Source organism: Alexandromys fortis, unplaced genomic scaffold (assembly GCF_014885135.2).
Source record: "Alexandromys fortis isolate MF-2015 unplaced genomic scaffold, M_Fortis_MF-2015_v1.1 scaffold_12, whole genome shotgun sequence".
In the NCBI taxonomy this organism is placed as follows: domain Eukaryota; kingdom Metazoa; phylum Chordata; class Mammalia; order Rodentia; family Cricetidae; genus Alexandromys; species Alexandromys fortis.
The window spans coordinates 4,923,878-4,947,922 of record NW_026067937.1 but is presented as its reverse complement, the minus strand read 5'-3'; the positions used below and the strand labels follow the sequence as shown (position 1 = coordinate 4,947,922).

Here is a 24,045-nt window from a genome sequence, read left to right as displayed (position 1 = left end):
CGCCTTTCACCTTTCTGTGTGTGTGTGTGTGTGTGTGTGTGTGTGTGTGTGTGTGTGTTTGCATGTACATGTGCGATGCTATTGCATGTACATGTACAATGCTAGGACTTGAACCTGGGGCCTCACATCTGGCAGCTTTCTACCGGTACCAGTAAACTATACCCCAAGCTCCAAGAAAAAAAATTCTGCAATAAGACTAAAACAACCTTATTAAAAGACTGATAGAGCACTTTTCTAACCATGTGCCTAGGACCTGGTTATTAAGGCATCGGAGTATTTGGAGAGTACAAAGTTTTAAAGATTTACTTGTTATGCCAGGCAGTGTGGTGGCACACGCCTTTAATCTCAGCACTCAGGAAGCAGAGACACGCATGTCTCTGTGAGTTCGAGGCTAGCCTGGTCTACAAGAGTTAGTTCCAGGACAACCAGGGCTGTTACACAGAGAAACCCTGTCTTGAAATGTGTAGCCCTCTCCCTCCCCCCCAAAAAAAATTCTTTTTTTTTTTTTTTCTCAACACAGGTTTTCTCTGTATAACATCTCTGGCTCTCCTGGGTCTCACTCTGTAGACCAGGCTGACCTTGAACTCAGAAGATCTGCCTGACACATTGTTGGGTGTCTGTGTGTTTGTATCTGCACGGGTTTATATGTATCGTGTACATTCAAGAACTCAGAGGGCTTCCAGTCTCCTGAAACTTGAGTTATAAATAGTTGTAAGTTATTTTATCTGGGTTCTGGGATCTGAACTTAAGTTCTCTGAAAGAGCAGCAAACAATCTTAACTACTGATCTATTTCTGCTTCTTGTTTTTGAAGAGAACTCCCTTCAGCCCACCATGCCTGGCTGGGTTCTCTGTTACCCACCATCTAATAAATGTGCCCATTGTAAGATCTTGATTTCTTTTTTAAGACAGACTGAATACCGGCTGGCTTGGAGTTCATTCTTTTCTATATTCAGCCTCTTAAGTGCTAGAATTTACAGATGTATGTAGCCATGCCTGGTTTAGTATGTTTAAGTTCTCTATTCAATGCATTTATCTTCATGTGGAAACCCCTCCCCCTTTCCTTTTGTTTTTTAGAGACAGGGTTTCTCTGAGTAACAGTCCTGGCTGTTCCAGAACTCACTTTGTAGACCAGGCTGGCCTTGAATTCACAGAGATCCACCTGCCTCTGCCTCCCAAGTGCTGGGATTAAAGGCGTGCGCCACTACCGCCCGAGTAACAAGTAAATCTTTAAAACTTTATACTTTCCAAATAACTCCAATGCCTGGGGTTGGTTGCTCGGTGTGTGTGTGTGTGTCCATATATAGATAGATAGATATAATTTCTTTTTCTTTTTGAGACAGGGTTTCTCTGTAGCTTTGGAGCCTGTCCTGCAACTCCGTCTGTAGCTGACAGAGATCTGCCGGTCTTTGCTTCCAGGGTGTTGAAATTAAAGGCATGCGCTACCACCACTCAGGCTTTTTTTTTTAATTGAGACAAGGTGTCATGTAGAATAGATGGCATAGAGCTCATATGTAAGTGAGGATAGCCTACTATGTCTCATTTTCCTGTTTTTACCTTTTGAGTACTAGAATTACTAATAATGAAACGCCACTGTGTGTGTTGTCTGAGACTTCATGTGTGCTAGACAGACACTAACAATAGAGTTACATCCTACTCTTTCCATGTAGAGTTTTCATTATGCTGTATATACAAACTACATACTGTGTCTGAAGTATCTTACATAAAAATAAAGTCCATTTTTATTGGACAAAAATGATCACTCACCCTTTTTTGAAGTCCAGGCTGGTCTACCTTCCATGTCTGCCTTTCCAGTGCTGGTATTAAAGACATGCACCACCATGTCCAGCTATAACTTCTGATAAAGTATGTACTTCCCCTAATCCAGATACTGCTTCTTCTTAAAATTATGTTTTAATACTTTGTATAGACATTGAATCTGTGTATTGACATTGGATCTAGGGATAGATGTGTTGTTCTTGAATTAATTGGGCATGATATTTTTAAAACAATAACTTCAGTTTGTTGTTTTTGTTTTTTTTTCCTTATTCAGGCAGCTGAGTATGTCCCAGAGAAGGTGAAGAAAGCGGAAAAGAAATTAGAAGAGAATCCATATGACCTTGATGCTTGGAGCATTCTCATTCGAGAGGCACAGGTTTAGTGATATAGGATTACATTTCCTTCTCTATGGGTCCAATCACACTACTTGATTCTGCAGTAATATTTTAATAGTCCTAACATTGTAAATGCTGTTTATTGGTTTTCAATTTTAGAATCAACCTATAGACAAAGCACGGAAGACTTACGAGCGCCTTGTTGCCCAGTTCCCCAGTTCTGGCAGATTCTGGAAACTGTACATTGAAGCAGAGGTTAATATTTTATTTATTTTTTCTTATATACCATCTGGTGGGAATTACAGCTTACATTATAGTGATAGAAAAGAAATTACGAGCATAGTATAATCAAGACAAGGAGGATTTAAATGTCTCTGCCTTTATTTTGTAAAATAGATATGAAGGAGTAATTAAAATGAATTTTTGAAATTTGGGTCTTTCACAAGCTGATGATTGTTGCATTTTGGAGTTGCAACAACATTAAAACAGTTTCAATGGTGTTGGAGTGCTTTAGCCTTTTATTTACTTGTCATGTGTCAATTTATTGCCTCCTGTGTCATTTATTTAGAACTCATTTTTCTTTTATTCCTATAACAAACTAATCGGAAAATACAGAAATGTTGGCTTAGTTTACTAGAGTATTTTAAATGTCTGGTGAAATGAAACATTTTGGAGAATAATTATTTCACATTTTAATTTTATGAAAAATGCATGGTTTGTCAGTTTAAGCAATGATTTAAAGTTATTCTGCCATAAGATAAAGCTTACATTATATAGGAATAAGCTAATATGACTCAAAATTTTTAATTATAATTTACCCCAATGATATTTTGATTTTTCTTTTTGTTTGTCTTAACTTGTAGTCAGGCATGTTTAAGGTCCCATTCTTTATGATTTTAAAAAAAAAAAAACAACAAAAAAACCTTAAGACTGGAATTAACAGTCAGATCTGTAATAAAATGTTCATGTGCCAATATCAATTGGCATTAAGTAAACACAATATAAATTAATAAATGTGTTGTGAGAGATGGAAATAGAATATCCACATTAAGCTGAAAACGATAACCATTTCTTTTTATCTATACTACTTATGCAGTACTTCTAATATTTTATATTATAAATTCTCAACGTAAGTACTCTGCGGTCTCAGCTATTGCTGAAATTTGATGATCTGTGAACCTCTTTTGGACCTCTGCAAGGACTTTAACCATCAGTGGTATTAATAGACTGTAGTATCACCTGTGGTGCATCCTCAGCATAGTCCCAACCAGCAACATATTTAAACAGAAGGTGCAGTGTGCTTGATTGAATCTGTGCTATAGTTTAGGTTGTATTATTTTGTAGGGAAGGAAAATTACAGAACAACAATAACAGGAACATTGTGTGTTTGTGAGTGTGTGTATGTTTGGTTTGCATGTTTGTGTTTGTATGTGTGAATGAGATTATAGCTTATGTGGAGTCTGGTAATTTGACCCATAACCATATCTTTAAAGTTTCATCACCTCTCCTGAAATCATTCCGTTCCTCTGTATTTTTTAAGTCATCAAGGTAGATGGGCTTGAAACTCAAAACAGGTCTGTCTCATGTAGCTAAAGACAATATTATTTCCTATAACTTGATAACAAATAACCAGGGTCACCTGCACCCCTTTTACTTTCTAGTCTGACTGTATAAACACCTCACTAGAAACAAATATGACTGAAAGATAATTATTTTTGGAAAACAAAATAGTACCTTCTGAGTTAAATTCTTTTTCTAAAATTCAGATACTGACTTTAAACTGAAATTGGCAACAAGGTTCTAATTCTGTAATTATAAACATAAACAAGGGTTTTTGTTTTGTTTCTTCCACATTTCCCTCCCTAAGTATAAGATACAAACTGTATTCTAAAAAAGAATTGCATAAAAGAGTAGGTGTTATTCCAAGGGGCTGAAAGTTGTTTAAATAACAGATTTGTTTCATGTAGCAGTTCAGAGCTGCTAGGAGTTGTTTGGTTTGTTTAGTGGTAATGTTTGCAGCTACTTTATACACACACACTCACACTCACATTCGCACACACAAATATATATGTATATATAAAGCGCAAACAGAAACATGTATATGTATCAACTGTTGACAAAAAATGATACCAAATATATGTGTGTTTAATTTTTTTATATTTCTGGTTTAAAAATTACAATGTTAAATTAAATGCTGGTTTCAGAAATACACACCTAAACTGTCTCTCTTTCCTGGTTTACTCCTAATTTTTATTTTCACACTTATCTTTTGACTCATAAGAAGCTAAAATTTCCTTTGATCATGTCACTCAGTGTGTCATGAAGACATAAAACCAACCTATTTACAATACTATATAATACTATGCTAATTGGTAACATCCTGTGTGCACACTCAAGAAAATAAAGCTTTGTTAACACGTTGTAAATCAGTACTTCATGGTGGGGCATTTATGATGATACTACATTTAATTCAGCTAAACTATTGTGTAGCTAAATACATTAGATTTTTTTTTCTACTAGAAGAAACATCTTCAGTAAAGGGGAGAAATGTCTCCCCAGGGAAATATCTTATAAATTTTACTTAATGCTGTTTCACTACAGAAGGAACAAAAGAATAGTTTTTTTTAATTATTTTTAATTGGAAATATGAGTTAAAAATTAGAATATAGCAGTTAAATTTAGAAAAAAAGCTAGCTTTTCTTCAATCATTGGCAGCATTGTGTAAATTTTCCTGTGTAAAATACACGTTTTAAAATGGGACCCTAAGTTTGTTAGTTAGGTGTTCTTTTTCCTGTTTTGTTTTTCTTTTTGCTACAGTTTAAAAATACTGGAGATAACATTCTCCTAATGATGAACATTTAGAATCAAATTGTATATTTTTATAAACTTTGAAAATTCGGCCAACATACCATTATATATAATATTAAAGATCATTTTTGTCTCAGGACCTTAAAATGCATTGCTTTTCTTGTGTTCAATAACTTATGCAGAAGAGTTAATAAGAAGGCAGGCAATAACATGATAGAGTGTTGTTATCAGAATAATGTCTAAATCTGACTGTAGTTTTTATACAAAAGAAATATTTTAGTGTATCTACAGCTTCATTGAATTCATATAATGTCTTAAGTGAATTCTAAGGTTTTTTTTTTTTAGCTTAACAAATAGAACTTTTTCTTAATATTATGGTATTCTAGTCACAGTCAACCTCAGCTCTCTCTACAGAGCTTTTCCACAGGGATTTGATGGGTCACTAAGTTACCACAGAATTGAACATTACACAATTTTGCTATATTCCCCTAAGTTTCTCTTTCTTTTTGTGGTTTCTGTAGCTTTTTATATATTAAGTGAACACTGACAACATGTAAGGTACAATATTTTATTGTTCCCAAGTAATTTGTCTTGAATTGAGCCACATTCATAAGACTTTACGAACGGAAGGATGTTCTCATGGGTAGCTGAAGGAGGAAGAAGTTATGCTGCTGGTAACAGCAATGGTGCATCTTGCCGTCTGTGAAAGCTGCGATTTAATAAAGCTTGTAGAGGGTTGATGGCTTTTCATTTAACAATTTAAACATGAATTCTTTGCTCTATACTGTTTCTTCTTTCCTTATAAATAGTAGGTTGTAAAATACAATTTTTACTTTTCTCAAAATAACCTTTCTTGGAATATGAAAGTGAACTCAAGATGGAACATGAGTGACTTAAATTGAAATAAACTTCTCCATTCTTGATTCTGTTTTAATGCCTCCACATAGCAGTTAAATTACTGTATTACAATGTTTTGTGCATACTAAGCAATGTATTTAAAATGCAGATAAAATATGTAGACCATGGAAATTTTTACATTTCAGCTTTATAGCCCTTTATTGAAAAATCTGTACTCTTCTTAGATCTACTTTTCCTGTTTGTAATAAATGTTGGTCCATGTCTGTGTGATTATTCAGATTTTACTCTAAAACTCTTCTTAATCTTCTGTTTCTTAAATGCATAAATATAAAAAATACTAAGAATTACTTACAACCATAATTGATTTGAATAATTATAGTACTGTTTTATAAACGAAAGTAGTATTTTCATACTTATTGTTACAAATAGTAAATTATTTTTAAGTTTCCTTCCCAACCCATTTATGTAGCACTGATAGTTAAGCATTGTCATTGTTAGTAGTAGTTTATAGTTTTTTCTCTTGTGATTCAAGCCTTTCATATTGAACTATTTGCAAAAGACATAGCTGTTTGTTTTGTTTGTTTTGTTTTTCGAGACAGGGTTTCTCTGTAGCTTTGGAGCCTGTCCTGGATTAGCTCTTGTAAACCAGGCTAGCCTCGAAGTCACAGAGATACATCCGCCTCTGCCTCCCGAGGGCTGGGATTAAAGCTGTGCACCACCACCACCTGGCAACATAGTTGTTTCTAAAGTTCCTTTAAATAAAACCTATGGTTTATATCTTCTAGAAAATTTATTCTTCTAACATTTGGCCATTTGTTTTTGTTGGTTTTTTTTGTTTGTTTGTTTTGGTTTCTTTTTTTTTTGTAAAATACTCTACTAATTAACTAAAATTCTTTAAATTTTTCAACTTTAATTTCGTATTGTTTATTTGTGTGTATACATGCTTACGCTGTGCCATCACTTGCCAGTAGAGGTCATTGGATAGTTCCTCCCTTTGTACAATATGGGGACCAACAATCAGGCTCAGATTGTCACACTTGGTGGCAATGTAACCAAGTTTACCCCCTGTGCCATCTCAGTAGTCCTGGTTTCTCAATTTGTAAATCAGAATTAGAGTGCTGGGTGGTGACTCATACCTGTAATCACGGCACTGGAGAGGTTGGAGCTGGTGGATTGTAGCAGACTGGGCTATAGTGAAAGAGACTCAAAAGGAATCTGAAATGTAGGAAAGGACTAAATAGATTTATGATGTCTGTACATTCTAAAATTAATTGTGAACTAGAATCAGATCATGCATTTTGAAGTTTTCCTGAGAATAGTGTCTTAGTCTGAATTTCCTTTGTGGAATAATATAGTACTTTTTTTCAACTTGTGAATATAGACATTAAGGTCATAGAGGCTAGGGTTTTTGAGATGTCTCAGTAATTAAAATTAATATTGAAATACTTCTCTGATAGAGGAGCTTGGTTTCCAGCACTCACATGAAGAGAAGAGGCTCACAACTGCCTGTATACCAGCCCCAAGGGATCCAAAGATCTCTTTTGGACTCTAGCTGCAACTGCAGTCATGTACAAATCCCCAATCAGACATGCATACACATAATGAAAATAAATCAGTCTTAACTAATTCAAGAAATTTAGATGTGTTATGAATGTTTTGCCTGTGTGTATACATGTGCATCACATGCATGCCTGGTGTTCACAAAGGTCAGAAGAGGTCATCATACTCCTTGGAGATGGAGTTATAGATATTTGTAAGCCACCCTGTGAACCAGAGTGTATGGTTTTATTCATTTTTTAATCATAAGAGGGTAATTTTGGTATATGAGTTTTATCCCAAGAGGTGAAGATACACCCCCAATATATGGTATTCGTGAGTAAACAGAATGCTCAAATGCTTCACAATAATATATATTCAACTTCCATATTTGGGGATAGAAATAATTTCATCACAGAAAAGACTTTTCATGGTCCCTGACTTTGAACGTGTGGCACTTGACTTTATTTAAAAAAAAAAAAATCTTATAGAATTCCCCTTCTCCTCCCCACCCCCCTTGAAGACGTGATGTCTCTTCTTTCCAAATTTTAATTAGCCTATCTCAGACTCTTGGGTGCTAGGATTAGGTGCCACCTTGTTTTGAATGTGTTGATTTTGTTTTTGAGACAGGGTGTCTATAGCTTTGGAACCTGTCCTAGTACTTACTGTGTAGACCAGGCTGGCCTCAAACTCAGAGATCTACCTGTCTCTGCCTCCCAAGTTCTGGGAATAAAGGTGTGCGCCACAACTGTCTAGCTCAAATGTATCCTTTTAAAGCTTGAGCTTGCTGGACCATGGTCATCCTAGCCTTTAATCCCAGGATTTGGGAGGCAGAGGCAGGTGAATCTTTGTGAGCTCCAAGCCAGCCTGTTCTACAGAGTGAGTTCCAGGACAGCCAAGGCTACACAGAGAAACCCTGTTTCAAAAAAACAGAACCAAAAAAAAAGAAACATAAAACAAAAAATTGAATTTTGGGCTGGTGGGATATAGGCACTCAAACTTGCCAACTTGAGTTCAATCCTGGGTCCTTAAAAAGGAGAAAACCAACTCCAAGCTGCCCAATGACCTCCACACCCACAAACAAAAGTAAATATTAGTTTTTATAAACTACACTTCAGTTTTCGGTGGGTGGGTTTGATTTGGTTTTGTTGGTTTGGTTACTTTTTTGTTTGGCACAGGGTGTGATTTAATTCTTCATGTTTAGCTGTTTATAAAGAATGACCCTAAATTCCTTCTCATTCCCCTAACTCTACTTCCCAACAGCTGGAATTATAGGCATATTGTACCACATGAGGTGGATTATTTTGCTATATATGGGAATATAACAGCATGCAGAGATCAGAAAACTTGGGAGTTGGTTCTGTTCCTCGCTGTGGGTTTCAGGGATTAAACTCGGGTTGTAATGCTTGTGTGGCAAGCACTTTTTTTATGCTCTAATGTCTTACTGGCCCTGTTCTGTTTTGAGACAGTGTCACTGTAACCCAGGCTCGTCTCAAATGCACAGCAATCCTACCTCAACCTCCCAAGAGCTGACATAGATTCCTCTATTTCCAGATAAGCTGCTTTCTTAAATCAATGTGAGCAACAGTGTATTAACTTATTACTGAACTATTTATCTCTAGAAAATTTTTAGCAGGAAAGAAGTATTTGGTTAGTATAGTAAGTTGAAGTCTATGCATGCTCCCCCATCTGAACAAAGATAGTGAATATTTGCCTTGACTACACCTTGAAAATCTCACCTGCTTTTCTTAGGCCCAGGGAAGCTTAATAGGTAAGATGCTATTTTGTGTGCCTGTTGGTTTCTAAAGAAAATTTTTCTGTTTGGTAGTGTTAATCAATAGTTCTTAAAATATCTGCCAAATGCAAAGGTTGAAATGTACTTCTGAAATAATGTGTTGTGATACTGAAAGTTAACAAAATCCTAAAGATATATTTTTTATCTCAAATTTAGGTATTCCTAAACATTTTCAGTTATAGACATTGTAGTTCGAAAATTTTACCTTTTTCAAGTAATGTATGACATTGTTTTCCTTTATCTTAAAATTAACACATGGGAGATGGCCCTTTTTATGATGGTAATTTCTGCGGCCTTATGGATTTGAAGAAACGGTGCTGACCATTCGTTGATAATGGTTTTTAATTTTCTTCCACTCAACACATTAAATGCTTGAGCATTCACATTTAAAGCAAAGGATATTGTTTCAGTTATCAACTATAAAGTGAAAAGATAAATTTGGTTTCTTACTCATGAATGCATCAAGTTGCTACCCTTTGGAGCAAAAGCTTACACATGAGCCTGAGTTAGTGTGCCCCAGTACTGTGATTTGATGTTCTAACAATGAATACATGATAAAGTAATTACCTGCCACTTTGAGAAGTTGAGGCCTTAGAGGGCAGCAGTCAAATTTTTTTTATTGTCTAACTGAACATTCCCTGCTCTTTAAGAAGATAATTATGTTTGTTCTTACATAGTCAAGAGGTGCTCTGAGGTGTGTTACTGGGTGTTTGGTAATTACATCAGTCGAGTGGGAATATGTGAGTTATTTTTCACCATTACCACACTTTGTTTTTCAACAGGCCTAATATAGTCTGGGCAATTTATATACTTAACTCCACAGTTAGGAGCTAGGGTAACTTTTTGGCGGGGGATTTTCTCTATGTAGGGTTTCTCTATGTAGCCCTAATTTTCCTGCAACTTTCTCTGTAGATCAGACTGGTCTTGAACTCACAGAGATCCACCAGCCTATGCCTCTTGAGTGCTGGGATTAAAGGCGTGTGCCACCACTGCCTGGCTCCTGTGACAATTTTTTACTTAGTAAATTTATTGTTTAAAAATATTTTTGTGTGTGGTTTTGCACATAATGAATGTAGTGCCTGGCTAAAGCCAGAAGATGGTGTTGGATCCCCTAGAACTGAGTTATAGGCAGATATGGGGCAGAGAAAGGAACTCTGCAACAGAGCAGTGAATGTTCTTAACCAAGAACCTTTGTTCCATAACCTTTTTCTTTTTTTGTTACCTACAATCTTTATTGAAGTTATACAAAAAGAATCCCCAAAAGTGAAAAAATACATTATGTACAAAACCACTTTCCTTTGGGAGAAAGGTTCCATTCCCTCTTAACATGCAGTGCCTTCAACTGTAGCTGCAGACTCAACTGTCCCCTCTGCTGTTGCTGGGCTTTTAGCCTGCTTCTCGGCCTCCATGTTTCTGAAACTTCGTGTCCACTGGGGACAGCATCCCCACTGCCTCCATTCAGCTCTGGCTCCTGCTTGGCTTTCTTTGCATTATCTTTCCGAGGCTCTCTTCTGGTTTCCTCTTTCTGACAAGATGGGAAATATCAGTTATACAATCTGACGAGGAAGCACCCCATGTGTTGGTTTTCTATTGGCAATCACGGAGACTGAGGTGCCTGCTCCACTAGCAGTGATACCTGAAGAGCTCCCTACCAGGGTAGCTTTCAAGGCCAGTTCAGCTACATTCCCACTATGCTAAGACTCTTTTGCATCTTCTATCTTTTCTCTAATTTCAGGTGGCAGTTCTTTTAGCTCCTCAATTTCTTTCTCATATTCAGTAAATGATCCTTCAGCCTCCTTCATCTGCTCATTTAGTACAGCCATTCTCTTCTCAATAACTTTAGTAGATTTGCCACTGCCTCATCATACTGAGAGTTGTAACCATAGGCCAAACCCAACTGTAGTGAGTCTCTGCAAGGAGACGGCCATGGGCTTCCAAATGTTATTCTTGGAGGCTTAAGCAAGTCTGGAACTCTTCCACAGCTTGGATATGATTCTCAGATTGAACACTAACTTCTCCAAGTTTAAGATGGGTTTGTGCAGCATAAAGCTGCACTTTTGTTTCTTGCCTTTTAAAAATGATCTTTGCTAAATCTAGCATATCTCAGGTAAACTCTAGGTTCTCCATAACCTTTTTGAAAAACCTTGGCTGGAAATTGTGCTGTTTACCAGAATCCCAGCACTTAGGATAAAGAGACAGGAAAATGAGTTGAAGGCCAAACACTGCCCTTATCTATGGTACCCCTCCACCCCATCCCCCAAATAGTCATGGAGAAGGCTCATCCAGGCTAAGGTACTTGCCACCTGAAGATCTGAGTTCAGTATCCAGGACCCCTGTGGAATAAGAAAACTGATGGCCCCAGTTGTCCTCTGACTTCCACATACATGCCATGGTACGTGAATTAAAACCCATCAATTTCAAAATGCCGGCATAACATCAATGTCAAATTCTGAAGAATCTGTCAAGCCTTAAGAAAGTGTCATGTTTTATTTGAGAATCACTTAAGCTGGAGAAAATTAAGTGACAGCATTTTTTCAGTAAGTAACCTATACAGTACCAAATCTTAATATTTTAAATTTCTTAGATAATATTCCTGTAACTCCTTTGTCTACCAGTAGCATTGGTCATCAATTTTGGTTTTGGATTGCAATTAAGAAAATTTTGAGATGTTAGCAGTTTTTATTTGTTTCGTTTTGAGTTTTTTGTTGTTGTTTGGGTTTTTTTGTGTGTGTGTGTGTGTGTTTGTGTTTTGTTTTTTGAGATGAGTTTCTCAGTGTAACAGCCCTAGCTGTCCTGGAATTAGCTCTTTGTAAACCAGGTTGGCCTCAAACTCACAGATGCACCTGCCTTTTATCTCCTGAGTGCTGGGTTTGAAGGCGTGCTCCACCAACGCCCAGCTCAGCAGTTAAGAACACTGGTTGCTCGATTCCCAGTGCCCATGTGACTGTTCACAATCGTAAGTGCCATTCTGGGTGGATCTTCAGTCCAGCCTCCAATGGCTCCAGACATACACAGGTGATGCACAGACATTATGCTGGCAAAGCACCCATGCATATGAAATAAAAGTATTTGAATATTGTGGAACCTTGTAGGTGACAAGTGCTTAAGAACATTAGATTATAAGTACTTAAAGTTGACAGTCCAGATTATATAATGATCACAAAGCTTTTATAGCATAAAATGAAGTACAATCTATTTTCTTTAGACAGCTTTTAAAATTGTGGGTCTCCTACCTCAGCTTTTAAAGTTCTAGGATTATAGTTGTGGACTCTCATGGCTCAAAAATGGAAGCTGTTTTTATAGTCTTATTTTTAAACTTAAAATTAATGAATCTTTAATTGGATGAACATGCCCAACACTCCCCCCAACATATTCTTTGCCTTGGTTGGCCAGTTTTTGTTTGTTGTTCTTTTGGTTTTTTTCTGAGACAGGGTTACTCTCTAGCCCTGGCTGTCCTGGAACTAAGCTCTACTGTAGACCAGACTAGCTTCAAACTCAACGATCCACCTGCCTCTGCCTCCTGGGATTAAAGATGTGCACCACCACCTCCCAGCAGTTGCTGTGGGAATGTTGTTATGTAATGATGATAAGAAAGAAGCTATTCAGTATCCATGCAGTTTGTATTTTGAATATTTTCAATCTTTGTTTACAAGTGCAGAATCTACACATTTAGAGGATCCTACAATCTGAGAGGCCAAGACAGGAGGATATTGCCTGGCCTACAGAGTGAATCCAAGGCCAGTCTGGGCAATTTTGTGAGACCATGTCTCAGAAAAGATGAAGTGAGCTGGGGGTGTAGTTCAGTGATGATGTCCTTCTCTACCCTTGGGTTTAATTCCAAACAATGAAACGTGTAAAGAAGCATAGTGGCCCATACACTTAGTTCTAGAACTCATCAGGCAGAAGCAGGTGCATCTCTGATTTTTGAGGTGAGCCAGGACTATATATAGAGACCTGTTTCAAAAATGAAAGTTCTTGTGTGTTGTGTGTTACTATGGTTAGTCATTACTCTGCTTTTTGGTGTATAGGTACATAATTTTTTTGAGATACTTAGTTTAAGAAAAGCTGGGGGGTTAAATTTTATTTCTAATTCCTCTATGTCCATTGTCTGCTCTCAGTTTTGCTAGAATTTCTTTTATTAGCTGTGTTCGTGTAAGTCAGAATTTTGGAGTACACTTAGAGTAAATTGCTCAACCACATAATACTTAAGGACATAGGCCATTGTGCCAGTTAACAGATTTCAGAGTACAGTAATTTATATGCAACCTCAAATCATGCTTTATATTAAAAGATTTTATTGTTGTACAGCATTCTGGCCTCAGCCTCCCAAATGCTAGGATTACAGATATGAATCATTATATCTGACTTGCTTTATATAATGTCTTATCTCAGGAATTCTTTGTAGTGTTTTGCTTACTCCCAACCCCACCTCTGACATCTTTATTGTAAATATTTGATTTGGGGGAATAGATAAACACTCGGGTTCCATGTACTTTTTTCAAATGACGATTGTTATTATTTTTCTCAGAGTAAGCATACTTCTCTCATACTCTCCCTTTTTGTTTATTTTTTTGAGATAGGTTTCTCTGTATATCCCTAGCTGTCCTGGAACACTTTGTGTAGACTAGACTGGCCTCACATATAGAGATTTGCCTGCCTCTACCTCCCAAATGCTAGGATTAAAGACTTAATATACTTATTTCTAACACAAAGTATTCTATAACCCCCCAAGTGATAATAATGGCTACTTCTGGGATTATATTATTGTGTTCTAGAAGGCCATTATGATACAATAAATTTATACGTTGTTTACCTATAAAACAACTTTCAATTCTGTCTTCCAAATTTGAACTGTATCGTTTTCTTTTATTAAATTTAGTGATGTTCATTCCAAAACTTTTATGGATAGAAAATGAGCTGGGCAATGGTGGCATATGCCTTTAATCCCGGTTGATCTACAAAACAAATTCCAGGACAGCCAGAGCTGTTACACAGAGAGGCCCTGTCTTGGAGAAAGAAAATAGGCAGAGAAAACTATGTAGTAATTTTGTAACTTTTCAGAAAATTGTGTGGCTGGGCAGGGCCTGTGCCACTGCACATACCTTTAATCCCAGCACTGGAAGGCAGAAGGTCTCTTGAGTGTAGTCCTGTTCTATATAGTGATTTCTAGGATGTCCAGAACTAGGTAGTAAGACAGCACTGAGTTGTGTTTTACAAACACTCGGTTTTTTGACTTGCTTGTTTATGTAAAAGCCTAGTCCTTAACCCTAATAAGGTGGGGTTTTTAGTAGAATGAAACCGGTGCTTCAAGTGCTTTCTCATTGTTGGTGTTAGTTGTAGTCAGATAAAATTATCTATAGTCTTTAAAATATTTTCCAATAGTATGGTTTACTGTTGGAGCCAAAGATTGTTAGGACATCTGTGTTTTTCAAGCCTTTCATCTTTTACATAGCTGTAGGTACATAGTGAATGATAGAGCATTTAAAATTTTTATTTTCATTATTTGTCAAGAAAGGATGAAAATTGTAAGTTACAAAGCATATTAACTTCATTATCTACTGAATAAAAACATGCTAGGTATTGTTAGCTGCTATGCACATCTTTGGTGTTAAAGACATAGAAGATATGGAGAGGTCTAGTCAAGGAAATCCTCCTAAAGGAAGTTTTATATACTGAAGACTGTTGTATGTGTAGGAAATAATATTTTATTGCTTTATAGCATTAGAAGATTTTGAGAAAGGTTGCCTTAACATTATTGATGGGGAAGAATTGTACTGGCATTGTAATGTTTTTTTTTATTTATTTTGGGATAGGGTCTCACTATATATCTGACTAGCTTAAATTGAAACCAAACTAATCTTGAACTTGAATTATCCATCTGCCTCTGTCTTAAAGGTATGTGTCACCATGTCTGTGTTACATAGTTTTTAGAAAGAGAACTATGTTATTATTTAAGATAGTAGAGTGAGGAGGGGAATTTGATCTCTGAATTCATGAGTGTCAATTATTTTTGAGACATTGACTCTCTTTGTAGCCTTGGCTATCCTACAAAGACATGCTTGCCTCTTAAAGGCGTTCACCACCATACTGGCATGAGTACTGGCACTTAATCACATTTATTTACTTTCTAGAATATCAAAAACATACCCAGGATTATATTCCAAATATGTAGAAATTGTGAAGGTAGGAAAGGTTTTGATTTTGAGCTTGCCTTAGGTAAAACCCTGCCTTAGGAAGATGGAGTGGGGATCTTTGCTGGATAATTAACATGCCTCCAAATCCTGAATTTTATTTCTTAAATTGTGTATATGGGTGTTTTGCCTACATAGATATCTGTGTACTACATATCTGCCTGGTACTCATGGAAGTCAAAAGAAGGCATCAGATTACTGGAACTGAAATTTCAGATAAGATTTTATATATATATAGGTTCCGAGAGCCAAACTCTGGTCCTCTGCAAGAAGAGCAAGTATTTGTTCTTAAATTGTGAGCACCTTTCTGGCCCCAGTCGTAAATTGTAATTTTTAAAAATTAGAATATAACAGTTTATAACAAAGTTTTACTTTATTATAAACTATTATATTCTATTTATAACACATAAAGTGTTACTATTATAACACTTTATATGGCTGATACTTTTACAGATATGATAATCTACATATTGGTATGATTGCATATGATATATATATGATAACCTACATAGATATGATAACCTACATATAAAAACATCTGTCTAATACTTAAGCATTAAAGAAACTTTAAAAAGGTGCTTTATGCACACTCATAAGCAAATGAATGCCAGAGCATACTGGGCCTCCAAAAGCTATTCTCTTTTTTAATTGGTATTTACTGAGCTCTACATTTTTCTCTGCTCTCCTCCCTGCCTCTCCTCTCCCCCTTTCAACCCCCCCCCCCCCCCCCCGAGGTCCCCATGCTCCCAATTTACTCAGATCTTGTCTTTTTACTTTCTACTTCCCATGTAGAATAGATCTATATAAGTCTCTCTTAGTGTCCTCATTGTTGTCTAAGTTCTGTGGGATTGTGGTTTGTAGGCTGGTTTTCTTTGCTTTATGTTTAAAAACCACCTATGAGTGAGTACATGTGATAATTGTCATTCTGTGTCTGGGTTACCTCACTCAAAATAATGTTTTCTAAGCCTGAGTGGCACATGCCTTTAATCCCAGCACTCAGGAGGCAGAGGCAGGCGGATCTCTGTGAGTTTGAGACCAGCCTGGTCTACAAGAGCTAGTGCCAGGACAGGCTCCAAAGCCACAGAGAAACCCTGTCTTGAAAAACCAAAATAATAATAATAATAATAGTAATAATAATAATGTTTTCTAGCTCCATTTTCCTGCAAAATTTAAGATGTCGTTATTTTTTCTGTTGTGTAGTATTCCATTGTGTAAATGTACCACATTTTCCTTATCCATTCTCCAGTCGAGGGGCATTTCTTTATTCTTTTAAGTTGTCTAATATCCCTAACATTTAATTTGAGCAAAAGATTTTAGAATTATTTGTCTCACCCTTATTCAGTCTCTTCCTCTTCTCTACCTCTTCTCTTCCTCTTATCATACTCGCTTGCAATGCTGTCCTGGAGCGTGATCATCTTAGTTCCTCGAGTTTTGATTTTTTTAATTTAATTTTTGGGGGAGGCATTTACCTGACTATCCCGATATAATAACATTTCTAAAAAGTGTACATGGGGGTACATTTTGTATGATTATACATTTATACTAACCTAAAATTTCAAAAACTGATTTTAAGGAGATGATACTCCTTACTGGGTACAATAAAATTTATCTACATTGAAGTTAAAAGTCTGAGGTATTTGCATATGTACTTATTATAAAAACTTGAGTTCCTGTGTTGTCAAGTTCCATGGGTTGATTTGCTGAATTACAGGATAGCCAATTTAACTGTTCCCATTCCTTTGACTGGTGTGATTAAAACTGCTTATTTCAATTATGCCAATATGTGACTCACGAGTGAAAAATTGTTGGGGTCATTTATATTTTCAAAAAATATGGAAAACATGGTCCTAAACCAGGCATGGTAGCACACACCTCTAATCCCAGCACCCAGGAGGCAGATGCAGGCAGAGTTTGAGACCAACCTGATAAACATAACTGTCTAGGACAGCCAGAACTACATAGAGAGACCCTGTCTCAAAAAACAAAAATAAAATGGATCTGCAGGACTAAGCAGATCACAATGCTTGCCACTTAGTATGATAATTTGATTCAAGTCCTAGGAACTTACAAGGTAGAAAGAGAGGCAATATTCATTGTTATTCTCTGACCTCATACCATGGTTCAAGTCCCCAGACTCATATATATTCTTGTTTTAACTTAAATTTAGCATTTAGATTTCAAAAAAACAAAGAGTAGCTTTTTAGTCACTTTGTTTCTAAGTAAAAGCTTTTGATCTAAACCTCTCAGTTATACTAAACATTAAAGATACCAAAATACTGGTTTTATGAAAGTTTTTTAGAGGAAAAATATACTTGGTTGAGTTTTGTTCAACTTTAGTATTTTACCTTTGAAATTTTACTATTTCAAGAATGTTGCATGCAGTGGTGTTTGCTTTACAAGACAGTTTGCTGTAATTTGAGAGTAATTGATGTTAACAATGTGTACCACAGAAGAGTATTGGGTAAGAGTTAAGATACTCATCTTTAAAGTGTTGAAGACTTGTCAATACAACAAAGAATTCCAAAGACCACAGCCTTGCTGGGAGGAAAATCGAAAAGAAGCTCAAAGATAGGAATGATTAAACTTTGTCTTGAGAAAACTTGCCAGACTGGGAGAATCTCAGCTGCAATTGGAAATCTTCTACACTCTAGTGAAGCTCAAGACCTGTGTGTGTTGGAAGTTCGATGGGATGTCTCTTCTTTTAGAGGTCTATGCTAAAAGGCTACACTTAGAATGACAACGATGAACCAGGATTAAGTTTATGCCATTTTACAAACTGGATAGGATGAGAGTTTCTTTGGTCCGAAGAATGGAATAGGGGAAATCCTGCAATGTAACAATGAGACCATTTTAAAAACCATGTAACAGTGTTACATGGGTTAAGTATGGAGAAAAATATTTCAACCATCTGCTTAAGGGGATTCAGCCTAAATTGTGACCCTGATGTTTGGTGATCATTTGTTCAAACTTCTGGAGGAGTACACCTTCATACAAGGCCTCAAAGATTAACCTTACAAATGTGAGACTTGAAACATTTTGGTTGTTTAAAGCTAAGCATGGACAGAAACTATTTGTAATAGCTACAGACCTCCAAAAATTTCAGAAGCTAAATTGAGTGAGGTTCGGATCATACACCGGCAAAAGGATAAAGGAGAATCAAAGGAATCCAGTTTGGAGCTCTAACAGACTCACAACGTTTCTTGACATTCTAGAAGTAGAAGAAAGGCTCAAAGGCAAAGCAGAATTGGAAGAATTTTCTAAGATTCTAGACTCAGTCAGATTCATGATAGTTCTTGAATCCCAGGAAGGACTGAGAGGGTGGAAGAGAGCTACCCACAGATGTATGAGAACAAAGGTTAACAGCAACAAGAAGCCACCAAGAGTGAATGAATACAGGATATCCTTGACCCTCAAACTGATGACAGTTAGCTTGACACCTCACAGCATCAGAGGAAGCAATAACACCGTAGAACTGCCTCTTCAATTTGCTGAAAGAAGACAGCTGGTCAGTTAACAGTATTCAGGAACTGAATTATAAGATGGAGTAGATTTCTTTTCAAGGTTAATAAAATGCCCAGTTAAAATGTACTTTTGGACGTCCCCAATAGTATTTTAGTATTTAACAAACTAAAAGGAATGTGTGTTTTGCATATGTATATATGAGTCCATTTAGTAACTCATTGGGTTATCACATTTGTGGGTTGCTTTTGTGCTGGGGATTGAATTCTGAGCCTTGTACGTGCTGGGTGTGTACACTATCACTTAAATATTAATATTCTCAGCTAGTACACTTTAAATTCCGTTTTTCTTTTCAAAACACGATTTACTAATTTTAGGGTTTTGATGTCTTTTACTCTGTCACCCAGGATGGCTTCATATTCACTGTGTAGTTAAGGATGACCTTGATCTTCCTGCTTATATCTCACACGTACTTGGATTGGATTAACAAACTTGTAACAGCATAACCATTTTATATGATGCTGGAAATTGAACCCAGGCCTTTGGGCATGTTAGACATGGATTTTACTAACTTAGCTATTTTTACAAGACAGTTTTTCTGTGTAGCCCTGGCTGTCTTGGAACTCACTCTGTAGATGAGACTACCCTTGATTGGCCTGTATCTACCTCCTGAGTGCTGGGATCAAGGGTGTGAACCACCACTACCTGGTTCCTGCTTGATTTATATAAAGCATTTTTTTTGTTCTTAAGTTATTTATGTATGTGTGTTTATATTATATATTTGATATATATGATATCAGATCAGGGTTAGAGACTGTGGGTGCTAGAAACCCAAACTTTGACCCTTACAAAAGCAATTTCTACTCTTATCTCTCCAACCCCATGGCTTTAATTTATTTATGTTATGTATGTTTGTGCCACATGTGTATGGGTGGCTGTGGAGACCAGAGATTGTCTGACCTAGGGCCATATGTGTGTGCTGGGAACTGAACTCTGATCTCCTGCAAGAAAGTATTAATAACAACCATTTCCCCAGCCCAACCTTTGACTTTTATTTTTAATGGAAGATTGTAAATATTTTATAAATCTGATTGATTTATTTATTTAAGTATATGTGTATGTGCATACAGTGTATCAGTGCTGTATCTGGAGGTCAAAAGGAAGCAGCTTGGAAAAGACAATTGTCTTCTACCATGTGGATTACAGGAATTGAACTCAGTTCTTCAGGCTTTGGCAGCAAACACCCATACCCACTGAGTCATCTTATGGTCTCTGTAAATTTTACTTGATTGGTTTAATTCCGAAAGTTTGTGATTTGTGGCATCAAGCAAGCAGTTTCTTAAAGATGTTGACTAAAATTTCATTTATTTTTAAGACAGTGTAAACCCCAAGCTGCCCTTGAATTTGTTTTGTAATCCTACTGGCCTTGAACTCTCATTCCCCTGAATCAGGCATCCAAGTACTGAAAATATAGGCATATGTTACTATGCCTAGTTTCAATTCCAATAGATGTTTAGAGGCTAAGAATAATCTTTCCCTAAAATAAATACCACTAGGGGCTGGAGAAATGTCTACAGAGTTGAAGTGTTTTTAATGCAAGTATGAGGACCTAAGTTTGGATCCCCAGAACTCATCTAATGCAGATACAATGGCACATATCTGAGCCCTGCTACTGTGTAATGGGAGGTGAAGACAAAGAGAATTCCCAGAAGTATGGGTTAGCTACCTAAGCAGTGACAAACAAAAGACCCTGTCTCAAGGTGACCTCTATAGGAACACACTAATAGGTATGTTAACATATAATTGAACTATTTTATACTTTGAATTTTTTTGTTTGTTTTTCGAGACAAGGTCTCTGTGGTTTTGGAGCCTGTCCTGGGACTAGCTCTGTAGACCAGGCTGGCCTCAAACTCACAGGGATCCGGGATCCGCCTGCCTCTGCCTCCCGAGTGCTGGGATTAAAGGAATGCGCCACCACCACCCGGCTACTTTGAATTTTAATATGTATGATGTATGTTTTATTTCTTTTGTACATTCTCAAAAGTTTTTGTAACTGTTTTGAGAATTGGTTGACAGTACATTTAATATATTAACATAAAAAACAACTAGGCATGGTAGTACATATCTGTAAAGTCTTATCTGCTTCTGAGGCTGACTAGAAGAACCCCACTTCAAATCCTACTTGAGCTACATAGCAAGTTCAAGGTCAGGCTAGACAATTTAGCTAGACAAAATAAAAGTCATAAAGGGTGGGAAATGTACCTCGCTCTACTTGGTGGAGTGTTTACCTAGCAAGTTCAATCCCAAGGGCCACAAATAAATAAATAGTAAGTAAGTAAATAAATAAATAATAGAAGCCCCAAAGGGTATGCATCTTCTGAAGAAAAGCTTTAAAATGCATGTCAATAAAAGTCAAAGATCAGGAAATTAAGAAGGTACTTACAATGGAGCACTGAAGCACAAAGCCTTCCATCAGTAACATTGTTCAGTTTCTCAGGAGTTTTAAGGTATCTAATGTGTTGATGTACATGCTTTCTTATTTCTGCATGCATATTTGTATCATGTGTGTACTTGGTGCTTTTGTAGGCTAGAAGAGGGCATTAGTTTTCATGGAATTGTAGTTACTATGAGTTGACATGTTGGTGCTGGGAATTGACCCCAGATTATCTGGAAGAAAAGTCAGTGCTCTTAAGCACTGAGGTATCTCTCTAGCCCCAAATGTGGATTTTTTTATTAGCACACAATATACTGTCTTTTGTTTACTCTCTTCTGTATTTCAGGACATTAAATGCTTTCCCAACTTGATTTTTTGTTTGTTTGGTTTTTGTCATTTGGGTTTTTGTTTTTTTTTTTTGAGATTTTGTTGTTTGTGTGTTTTTGTTTTTCAAGACAGGATTTCTCTATAACTGTCCTGGAACTTACTTTTTGGACCAGGCTGGCCACAAACTCACTGAGATCCACCTGCCCCTGCCTCCAGAGTGCTGGGATGATTGAAGGCATTCGCCACCACTGCTTCAACTTTTTTTTTGGGGGGGGGGTTATTTTACAGATATTACTGCAGTGACGAATTATTTATACATTACCTCCAGTTGTACTGAATATTTGTAGATTAAGTTCCTAGAAGTACGGGGCTAAAGGATGGCTCAGCTCTTAAAACTTGGCTAATTTTGCTTAAGACCTGAATTTGATTCCCAACACCCACATGGTGGCTCACAGCCATGTATCACCCTATTTCCAGGGGTTTTGACACACTCTTCTGGCCTTAGGCATGCATGTGATGTACAAATACACATGGCAAGATACCCATGACACATATTTTTTTTAATTACTAGAAGTAGAATTGCTCTATTAAAGAATCCAGAAGATTTGTCAGAACTTCTCAAATCCAAGAAGTCTTCCATTTAGGCTGTTGAAATTTTAAATTCCAACTCTATAGATAATCTTTGTTTCCTAAGTCAGTTTTGGGGAAGATTACTTTTGTCAGTACTTTAGGGTTAAAAAAAAAATTATTTCACATATGAAATTGTCAGAGAATAAGCCTGGTAAATTACTTTGAAGGTCATTTCAGGAAATTTTTTTTTTTTTTTTTTTCTCGAGACAGGGTTTCTCTGTGGCTTTGGAGCCTGTCCTGGCACTAGCTCTGTAGACCAGGCTGGTCTCGAACTCACAGAGATCCGCCTGCCTCTGCCTCACGAGTGCTGGGATTAAAGGCGTGCGCCACCATCGCCCGGCATCAGGAAATTTTTGATTTGCATTTTTTATGAAGAAGATTGAGCATATTCTCATATGTTCGGAGTCCTTTAAATTTCTAATAGCTAATTTATCTTACTTTATTTTCCATATCTTTTCCCACATATTTGCTCAAAAACATTGGTTAAGTGAAAGGGAACTTTTAACTTTAGTGCAATTTGCTATTTATATTTTTTTTTTTTTTTTTTTTTTTTTTTTTTTTTTTTTTTGGAGATAGAGGGGACAGAGTGTTGAAATGGTCTCAGTTCAAGCTGATCTAGAATTCCCTGCATGGGAAGAAGGTGATCCTGAATTCTGGGTAGTCCTGCTTCTACTTCCCAGTTTCTAACTTTGCAGGCATGTGCTGCCATGCTTGTCTTACAAGTTCAAATACTTCTGGCAATATTTAAATCATTAGTATGTTACTGTGTGTATTGCCTTTCCTTGTTTTTCTAATGTCAGTTGGGGTGATCAATATAGTTTAAGATAAAGGATCAATATTTCCGTATTTTTCAGCTACATGTTTTGTATATAGATTTCTGTTGGTAAAACCCCTAACTTCCTAAGACTTACTTTTTTTGGGTATCTCTGTAGCTTTGTACCCTATCCTGGAACTAGCTCTTGTAGACCAGGCTGGCCTCAAATTTACAGAGATCCGCCTGCTTCTGCCTTCCAAGTGCTGTGATTAAAGGCGTGCACTACTACTTACTGCCCGGCAAGACTTATAATTTGAGCACACACACCACACATGATAGGCGAATGCAAGATGGCCTAAGTGTGGAGATTATAGGACAACTTTGGTGAGTCAGTTCTTTCCTACCTTTAAGTTGTTTCAGGGATTGAATTTGGCATCAGGTATAAATAGCAAGTGCTTTATCTGCTTGCTGAGCCATCTGGCCAATCTATGCTTATTTTTATTATATACCTTTTAAGCTTTTTTATTTTTACAATTCAACATCAAGCAAGAGATGGTTTGGGTGTTCTTGTGAAAGTAGTTTCACAAGGGAATATTTTTATTGGTTGTATTTATTTTCTGATCATTTGCTTAGAAAATATAAGTTAGAGTCGGTTGCTCCAGAACCTAAATATGGTTTCCCTATCACTTTGGGCTTCCTTCTCTTGTGGGTAGCCTCCCTCCTCTTGCCATGTGACTTTTTTATCTGCCATGTGGCTTACCTCCAAGCTTAACTGAAGTGGCATGGCTTTTTTTCTTCCTTAATCCTCTCCATTCCACCTCGCTGCCAAGATTTATCCCTTACTTGCCCTGGGTTTTTTTTTTTTTTTAAATCCAGAATAAAATTATCCTTGAATGCCCTCCCCACACACCCTGCAAAAGATGTTTGTGAGAAAGACCTTGACTTTTTCCTTGCTAGAATTGTATTGGGTCATTTTATGGAAAATGACATTAAAGTCATAATGAAATTTTCAATAATTAGAGGTCTTTTGAAATCAGTATTATATACAAAGATTATATTCTACTTTACTAACATTAAACATTTCTGTTCTGGTTTTCCTATTGGTGATATAATCAAATACTGAATAATGATGGAATCTAGT

At 36.7% G+C, this 24,045-nt stretch overlaps 1 protein-coding gene and 1 pseudogene across 1 annotated transcript in view; one reads left to right on the top strand and one right to left on the bottom strand.

Moving 5' to 3' along the window:
- Cstf3 (cleavage stimulation factor subunit 3) overlaps nucleotides 1–24,045 on the top strand; it is an 87,908-nt gene that overhangs the window by 14,946 nt on the left and 48,917 nt on the right. The window contains exons 2-3 of the mRNA XM_050146945.1: nucleotides 2,052–2,153; nucleotides 2,272–2,367. Of these exons, the coding sequence (XP_050002902.1) occupies nucleotides 2,052–2,153; nucleotides 2,272–2,367 (198 nt within the window). The remainder of the gene's footprint in view (nucleotides 1–2,051; nucleotides 2,154–2,271; nucleotides 2,368–24,045) is intronic.
- LOC126504566 (nuclear autoantigenic sperm protein-like) lies at nucleotides 2,469–22,643 on the bottom strand (annotated as a pseudogene).